Source organism: Microtus ochrogaster, linkage group LG7_11, assembly GCF_000317375.1.
Source record: "Microtus ochrogaster isolate Prairie Vole_2 linkage group LG7_11, MicOch1.0, whole genome shotgun sequence".
NCBI lineage: Eukaryota > Metazoa > Chordata > Mammalia > Rodentia > Cricetidae > Microtus > Microtus ochrogaster.
The window spans coordinates 611,376-620,105 of NC_022032.1; the positions used below are offsets into that span (position 1 = coordinate 611,376).

At 45.3% G+C, this 8,730-nt stretch overlaps 1 protein-coding gene across 5 annotated transcripts in view; it reads left to right on the forward strand.

The window, feature by feature from the left end:
• Slc20a2 (solute carrier family 20 member 2) overlaps positions 1-8,730 on the forward strand; it is a 92,031-nt gene that overhangs the window by 60,035 nt on the left and 23,266 nt on the right. For 4 of the 5 annotated variants that reach the window (XM_013352037.2, XM_026786881.1, XM_026786879.1 and 1 more), the window contains exons 2-4: positions 2,311-2,864; positions 6,756-6,896; positions 8,493-8,578. In XM_013352037.2, coding sequence (XP_013207491.1) covers positions 2,576-2,864; positions 6,756-6,896; positions 8,493-8,578 — 516 coding nt within the window. In that variant the 5' untranslated portion in view covers positions 2,311-2,575. Of the gene's footprint in view, positions 1-752; positions 886-2,310; positions 2,865-6,755; positions 6,897-8,492; positions 8,579-8,730 lie in introns of those variants that run through there. The other variant, XM_026786882.1, reaches the window with a different exon arrangement.

Below are 8,730 nucleotides of genomic sequence, written 5' to 3' on the forward strand. Positions count from 1 at the left end.
GTGTGTGTGTGTGTGTGTGTGTGTGTGTGTGTGTATTTCAGGTTCCCACAGAAGCCAGAAGAGGGCATTAGACAGCCTGAGGCTGGAGTTGCAGGTGGCTCACAGACACTTAATGTAGGTGCTAGGAACAGAACTCAGGTCCTCTGGGAGAGCAACAAGTGCCCTTAACCGTGAGCCATAACTCCAGTGCCCCCCAAATCTATTTTTGATTTTCATCTACATATTAATACTAATCATATTCATAAACTCTCAGTGGGGTGTTATCTTCTGCCTTGAAAGCGGCCTTCCATTTGTCTCACGTAGAACCTACATAGAATAACCATCTTAAACTATGGTAGGATATATCAGTATGTATTTTGCTTAATTTTATAGCTATTGCATTTTATATATATAGCTCAATATGTTTGTAGGCTTATTTATTATATGTTATTTTCTCATTTGAGAAGCGTGTAACCACAAAATACATTTTGGAAAGGAAAGTTCATAGATTATACCACTAATATCAGTTAGTGTGTGTTACCTTTTAACCTCCCCCTGCCTCCGTGCTAGGGATTTAACCCCGGTCTCATTTGTGCTAAGCAAGAATGCTACCAATGAGCTACATTCTCGGGCCTCTTTTTGGTCTTTTTGTGTTAACTTTTTATACTGCCATAATAAAACTGTATATTAAAGAATTTGTATTCTCTTTTCTCCCACCCATGCCTAACTGGTGACTGACCAAAGCGCACACCGCCTGGGAGATGAACCTTCTTCATTCTGCCCAATGCAATGAGCACTTAGGACACACTGTTGGGCTCCACTGTTTGTGCCTCCCACCACACAGAACAAAACAAATCTGATTCCTTGACAGTATTTTAACAGAATAATGCTCCCAGCCCTGCCCAGGTGTGTTTCTTGTAGTGTCTCCTCTCCTGGGAGACAGAGCAAAACTTGTCTTTCTACTTCCTCGCTGTTTTCTCTGTCCATTCAGTAGTAAAATAATCATTTACTACATCCTGGAGTTGCAGCAATGGAGGTCTCTGTCATCTAATGGGAGAGCACAGGCCGCACCTCCTAAAGGATGGATGAACAATGAAGGGGTGAATGAATGAGTGAGTGAGTGAAGGAATGAATTGGGGTGATAGTTGGATTTTTTAGAGGGGTGAGTGAGGTCGTAGAGGAAGGGGTGCTCTTCTGCAGGATCAGGACAGCATCCAGAGTGTCACAACGGAGCAGATTCCTAAAGGGAGCAGGGGGGAGCCGTGGGGGCTATGGGGGGAGGGTTTGTTCCTGGCGGGGTGGGGTGGAGTCATCAGGCACTGTGTTAGTTACGTTTTGCTGTGGAAAACACCGCGATTGCATTTAATTGGGCTTATTAGAGGGCTGGAGTCCATGGTGATGGCACAAAGACATGGCAGCAGGAATTCTCCAAGAGTGGAGAATTCACAGTTTGATCCGAAAGTAGAAGACGGCAAAACAAGCCTGGAATTGTGCCAGTCTTTCCAAACCCCGAAGCCCACCCTAGTGACACGCCTCCTCCAACAAGGCCACACTTCCTGTCCTTCCCAAACAGTTCCAGCAACTGGGGACCAAGTGTTTAGACGTGAGCATAGAGGGGCCACCCTGAGACCGAAGCCCCGTGGTTATTAGACTGTGCTTTGTGAGTCAAGTAGTGAAGAGATGGGGTGGTCAGGGGTGGGTGGTGACCTTGCTAGCCCAGTGAGGTCACTGGTCTTTCCTGAGAAAGATGAGAGACGGTGGCTAGTGACCAGCCTGCCCTGGCCTGCTGCATTCTCTATTTTCTGTGCCCCTCCTCCGAGGCTCAGTAGTTTTGTCTTGGTCACCCCCAGGAGGAGTAACCTTGTTCCGGAGTTTGAAGACACATCTTTCCCACACATCAATGTCAATGAGCTTCTCCCTGTACTGTCACACAGTGAGATCATACAACCTGTGTTCCAAGGAGCCAGGACATTCCAAACATTTAAAAACCGGTATAACTTTGATGTATTCTTTATCTGTTACTCATTTGAGGAAATCGTTCTCTGAAAACAGTGACCAAATATATTTTTCAAACTGCATACAATACTTCATCTAAAATGGCAATCCTGTCGATCTGTGGGTATTAAACAATCTAGCAGCCAGCTTTCTATTTTATCTTTTATTTCTGGTTGGTTTGGAGGGGAGACTAATTATAATCTTCCTTGAATTGCTTTGTGGTCAGGTCTGTCGCATGCTAAAGACAGATCCCATTAGCAGGCTTTAAACACTTCTGAAAGAATTAGCTGTTACGGGTACTCAATAGTGATTGATTTCTTTGTTCTCTTTCTATAGGAAGAAAAATCACAGCTTTCCCAGGCTGGGAGGAAAAATATGGAATGTGCTGTACCACTGACTGAACACAACCCAATGAACTGTACTGCCTGTAGTTCTGAAACCAGGAGCTAACAGTTTCTTCAGACTTCAGCACCGTCCAGCACTTTCCAGACCAGACTCGCTGTTTGCAAGAACTCTTGGCCTCCCGAAGTTAGCAACCTCAGACTTTGTTTATTTAAAATATTTCTGCACAAGAAAAGTACCCCAGAGCCCATTCTCCAAAATGGCCATGGATGGGTATCTGTGGATGGTCATTTTGGGTTTTATTATTGCTTTCATCCTGGCCTTTTCAGTTGGTGCCAATGACGTTGCCAACTCCTTCGGAACCGCAGTGGGCTCTGGCGTGGTGACCTTGAGACAGGCGTGCATTCTGGCTTCGATATTTGAAACCACTGGCTCTGTGCTCCTGGGAGCGAAAGTAGGGGAGACTATCCGGAAGGGCATCATCGACGTGAACCTCTACAACGACACCGTGGAGACCCTCATGGCTGGGGAAGTGAGTGCAATGGTTGGTGAGTAGTTCTGCCCTCCGCTCCCTCTGTCCCATGGCCGTTCCTATGTTCTGTGCTTACAATACAGTTTTCATTGCCTGTGCTTTATGGTTTTTACAAGCAAGCATCCATTTTCCTCAAACTTTTAGCCATTTAAACATATACTTGAGCCTCTGGATACCACGTGTAGAATATTGCTTTGTTGTTTTAGGGAAAGAACATATATTCATATACATATCGACATATAAAATCAATGACTGTGTTTTAAATCTTACCTATAACCAACCTTGAAAGTTGATTTATATTCTTATAATGATTTTCATTGTGTATGATGGAATGTTTCAAAAATGTAGCTATAATAAAAAAATATTTAGGAGTTTGAGTGTGCCTCTGGACTAAGACCGCTTGCCTGGCATGCATGAGTCTGAGAACAACCCTCAGAACTATGGTAGAATACTTGGGGACAGTATACTATGGCAGGATCTGTCCTTAGCATGCTCAAGGCCCTGGCCATCTCTGGTACCAAGAAAAGAAAAAGATTGATTAATTTAAATTTTGTTGTTTCAGTTTACAATTTAACCTGTAGTTTCCTAATAGCCAAGTAAAATTGAGATTTTTTTTTTAGGTCATTAAGGCAGTGTTTCTCAACCTGTGGGTCGCGACCATCTGAAGGTCATATAACCTTTTCATAGGATTGCCTAAGACCATAAAAAAAACCCCACCCAGATATTTGCATTATGATTTTATAACTGCAGCAAAAATTAGTTATGAAGTAGCAGTGAAAGTAATTTTATGGTTGGGGGTCACCACAACATGAGGAACTGTATTAACGGGTGGCAGTGTTTGGAGGATTGAGAAAGGTGTCGTGAGAAAGGGCTATTGAAACTACGGGGGAAATAGAGAAACACTGACAGGTTCAGTCCTATGTGGAGCCCCACTCCGACAGAACCTTCTCCGGGAGTCTCGGCACCTAGGCGCTGCCATCTGCGCCTGCGCACTGAGAACTCCCTGTGGCGGCCTTGGAGGAGCTGAGCAGTTTGTCCCCACTGCGGTTTCATAAGCGGCGTAGCTTGTCCACTTTTCACTTTTCCCACCCGCGGCCTTTGGCTCCTTATTCAAAGAGTAAAGGATTGTTTTTTCTCTTAACCTCAACTAGAATTTGGGTTTACCAAGGCAATTTGAGGGTTTGTCTGAATAACACGATTGTTTTGGTTTCTCTCTTCTCTGGGTTTGTTCGGGGGTGGTGGTTGCTTCTGCTGTTTCCTTTCTGGTTTGTGGTTAGATGAACTGGAGAGCTCGTTGGGTTGGGAGTTTGTATGACCTGATTTTAAAGACTGAATTCCTTGCGAGCCGGAGCCATCCAAACATAACAAGACAAGGTTGCCGGTCCGTGGTGGCGCATGCCTTTAATCCCAACACCTGGGAGGCAGAGGCAGGTGATCTCTGTGAGCTCGAGGCCAGTCTGGTCTACAAAAGCTAGTTCCAGGACAGGCTCCAAAGCAACACAGAGAAATCCTGTCTTGAAAAACCAAAATAATAATAATAATAATAATAATAAAAACATGACCAGGTCTCTGTTACTGACCAAGTCTGTTGAGAACCCCAAATCCTCGCTGCCTGCGCTCCTCCTCAGCTTTTCTCTTCTTCCTCTCCTGCTCTGTCTTTTCATTCTTCTCAATCGGCGTCACTCTGTTCTGTTTTGACTGGTCCCCGGACCTGGGCCTCTGTGCTGCCTAAAAGCCTGTGTCAGAGGTAAGTGGGTTGAGTAGAAGAAGCTCCTCCCAGTGTCACCTAAACTTCCAGAACAATCTATCTTTTGAGACCCTTTGCTTAGCCCTGTAGAAAATGAACCCACTTCATATAAAGTCAGCAATGCTTCCAAAAACCTGAGAATTCAGATCTGGGCATCCGCTCATGGAGATTCTACACAATGACAGGACAAACCATTTCTTCAAGCCACCACCAGAAGTGCACGAAACCGTCAAGCCTCCTCACCCTTCACTTTCTGTTCTCACACAGCACCCTACCCTTCCTCATGCCCACCCCTCACCCTCATGTGACCCTGAACCTTTGTTTGCCTTCTATTTAATCTTCCAGACACCACTTATTATCTCAAAGGAGCCTGTCTCCCATTTTCCTTGAGTTTCTCTTGACGCCTTTGTTCCATAGCCCATCCGTTTTCCTCTTTGTAGGATGCCATTATCTTACAAGTATCTTTCTTCAGTTTTCTTCTTGATGTCCATGTGACCCTGTATCCCTTCAGCAGTTCCCAGGGGTCGGGTGGCTCCTGTCCGCTGGCTGCCCCCGTGCCACCATGCCTCATCCTGTCTTCCCATGATCCCACCTCTCACTGCCACCTCTAAAGTCAGCAAGAAAAATGGTGGCAGCTCTCGGGAAGGAAAATTCAGTCTGCGTGTGACAGGGTGAGCTCAGACCATCCTCCAACATCACCATTTTAACTGTGTAAGAATATTACAAAACCATGAAGTTTATACTTTTACATTACAGTTCTGAGCGAGGACACCCGACCCTGACTCGGGTCTTATGTGTAAGGCAAACCAGTTGTAGCTGATCAGGTCACAGAGGTGGGGCCTAAGGAACTGTCCAGAGAAAGGCGGGTGCTACCCTGGCGACTTGACCTTACGGTAGCGGTAGCACAAGGCTGATTCCTTCTTCACTCAACAACACTTCAGAGATGTATATGGCGCCACCCCAGCCTCCACTCAAAAGGTCAGCATGCCTGGCCTTCGCTGGAGCAGCTGTCCACTTTACCTCGCCCTCTAGGACCTATGTGGCCTTAGATGAACCTGCGCCACTCAGCTCTCTTTGAAGAAAAGGCCAGGGGGTGCTTAAGGACGCTGCAACTGCCAGGCAACCTGATTTTCCCAGTTAGCAGTGGGGTTAGTGGTAGTCCACTTTATCAGCCCGGCCTTTTGTTGTCGTTCATTCTGTTTGCCCTTCTTAGCAACGGCTGCTGAAAGGGATGACTCCCAGCTGCTATGCTCAGTGTTCCCTGCCGTGTAGGACCTGCTTATGAAAATGGCTTCTATGACCTACAGCCTAGAAAAACATCAAGCGTAGAACACAAGGCCAAACTCAGAGCTCCCAGTAATATTGCAAACAAGATCTGAGAGCAATGCCCAACTTCAAGTTATACCCAGTTTAAGGTTAACTATCTCAGTTTTGTTTTTCAAATGTGTGGCAAAAGTCAAGGGTCATCAACATGTTACTTGCTTACATGGACTAATATGGTTTGTTTGTCTCTAACTTGTCTCATTATGGACTACAAGACAGAACAAAACTTCCTCCCAATATACTGCCTTTTAAAAATTTTTCATGTGTAACGTCTCAGTTGCTTGCTCATCATAACCAGACTTTCCAGCAGACTCACCAGTGATGGCTGGTGATCACTCTGAGTAATTTTTGTCAGGGGGTTAGTGTTTTGTAAGAAAACAATGCATAGAAAATTAAACTCAGGGTGTTTTAGTTAGGGTTTCTGTTGCCGTGAAGAGACACCATGACCTTGGCAACTCTTATAAAGGAAAGCATTAGACCTTGCTTACAATTCAGAGGGTTAGCCCATTATCATCATGGCAGGAGCATGGCAGCGTGCAGGCAGACATGGTGCTGGAGAGGTAACTGAGAGCTCTGTATCTTACACAGGCAACAGGAAGTGGACTCGGACACTGGGCATGGCTTGAGCATATGAGACCTCAAAGCCCGCCCCCACAGTGACACACTTCCTCCAATAAGACCACACCTCCTAATAATGCCACTCCCTATGAGATTATGGGGACCTGTTGCATTCAAACTACCATGCAGGGACGTGATACTATAGATGCCCTCCCCCTGCCAGGCATCAAAGACATTGTGTTGAGTATCTGGGGTTTTAACTCATCTTTCCATCTACAGGTTCAGCCGTTTGGCAGTTGATCGCATCCTTCCTGAGACTTCCAATCTCAGGAACTCACTGCATAGTCGGCTCTACCATAGGCTTCTCCCTTGTGGCAATCGGTACCAAAGGCGTGCAGTGGATGGAGCTTGTCAAGATTGGTAATTGGCATCTTCTTTTACCTTTAGCAAGTAAAGTTTGCTTTCTCTAGAGTAAGTTTTATTAAAAGTTACTTTTGTAATACTTTCCCCTCAATGTTAAGGGTTAGAAGACCAGTATTGTATAGGTAGGTAATGCATTTTCTTTACAATTTCTGTTATTGGGGCAAGTTCACTGTCACTTGTCAGTTTTAACTCCATGCTTAAAATGTTACAGCGTCATCTAGCTTTTGAAATCAGTTATTTTTTATTTATTTTGTTTTATATGCATTGGTGTTTTTGCCATGGGTGTTGGGCTCCCTGGAACTGGAATTACAGGCAGTTGTGAGCTGCCATGTGGGTGCTGGGAACTGAACCTGGGTCCTCTGGAAAAACAACCAGTGATCTTAACCACTTAGCCATCTCTCCAGCCCCCTGAAATCAGTATCTTATCTGTCCTTGCCAAGCAGAAGAAACATGCATTTCACTGAAATCAGCATAGAGTTTGAGAAAGACTAGAGCTAGGCCCAAGTGAGGCAAAGCTTTAAATCCAAGAGTCAGTGTTTAAGGTCGTGGGTAAGCCCAGATAAAGCCACTGTTATTGACTTCCCTGCGTCGCACGCTGCTCAGGTCTGCCCCCTGGAGGAAGCACTGTGGTGTTCCTCCCCACGGTGGTCCATCTACTCTAGACAGTCTCTGACAGTCCTCTCAGGGTCACTCAGAATGAACGGTGCCATCGCTTATAATGCATATAAAACAGAATGAACTGCAGGGAGTTCATTCTTTCCTAGAACCATAGGGCCTTAGGAGCTATAGCTCATAATGATCCCTGGCCTGCCAATCAGGGGCATGGGCCCCCATGAAAATCACCTTATGTCCCCAAGCTCCTGGAATAACTGCTTTCAACCCTAGCGCATTAGAACTACCTGAAGGAGCAATTAAGAAGTATCCACATTCTGATCTTACTCTGCACCGCCTGAAGTCTGGGGGTGGGGCCAGAGTTTGGAAACTCCCAGGTGGTTTCTGGGTGTAGCCAGCAGAGGCTAACACCAGATTTGTAGTTATCAGATGTGAGGAAGGAAAACACCAGGCTGGATGTGATTAAAGGAAATAGAACATGACCCACCTTATATGTAACCCTTGACGTTGGGACAACAGACCCCACATGTATTGATAAAAGCAAGTACGTGGCTTAGAACAGCGGTTCTCAGCCTTCCTATGCTGAAACCTTTAATATAGTTCCTCATGGAGTGGCGACCCCCAGCCATTGCTGCTTCATAACTATAATTTTGCTACTGTTATGAATCATAATGTAAACATCCAATATGCAAACTGTCTGCCATTCCAAGGGGTCGCGCCCCACAGGTTAAGAACCCCTGACTTAGAGGGAACTAATTGGTAAACTGAAGCTAGAGCTTGGGAACCAGCATAACCAGCCATATGTGAGTGTGTTTGGGCCGAGAACTATGCATGAGGGAGGGCTTGCTGGGCTCTGACGCTGGCAGACAGTGCTGGTAATATGTGTTCATATAGGCAATATATCAATCGCTTCCTGTGGTAGTGTTTAAATATACTTGTGTGTGAACTTATCATTCACTGGGTTCTTTCTCAATCATTCAGTGGCTTCCTGGTTTATATCGCCGCTTCTTTCCGGCTTCATGTCTGGTGTGCTGTTTGTGCTCATCAGGATGTTCATCTTAACCAAGGTGAGTGAGGCTGCTTTCTTCATTTTATGTTTGGTTAAATTTTAGAATGAATGGTGCTGCTCAGTAGAAACTAGTATTGGTAGGTCAGTGGGACAATTGTTTCTCCGTTGCCAGGTTACACATATGAAATTTTTTTTTTTTTTTTTTGTTTT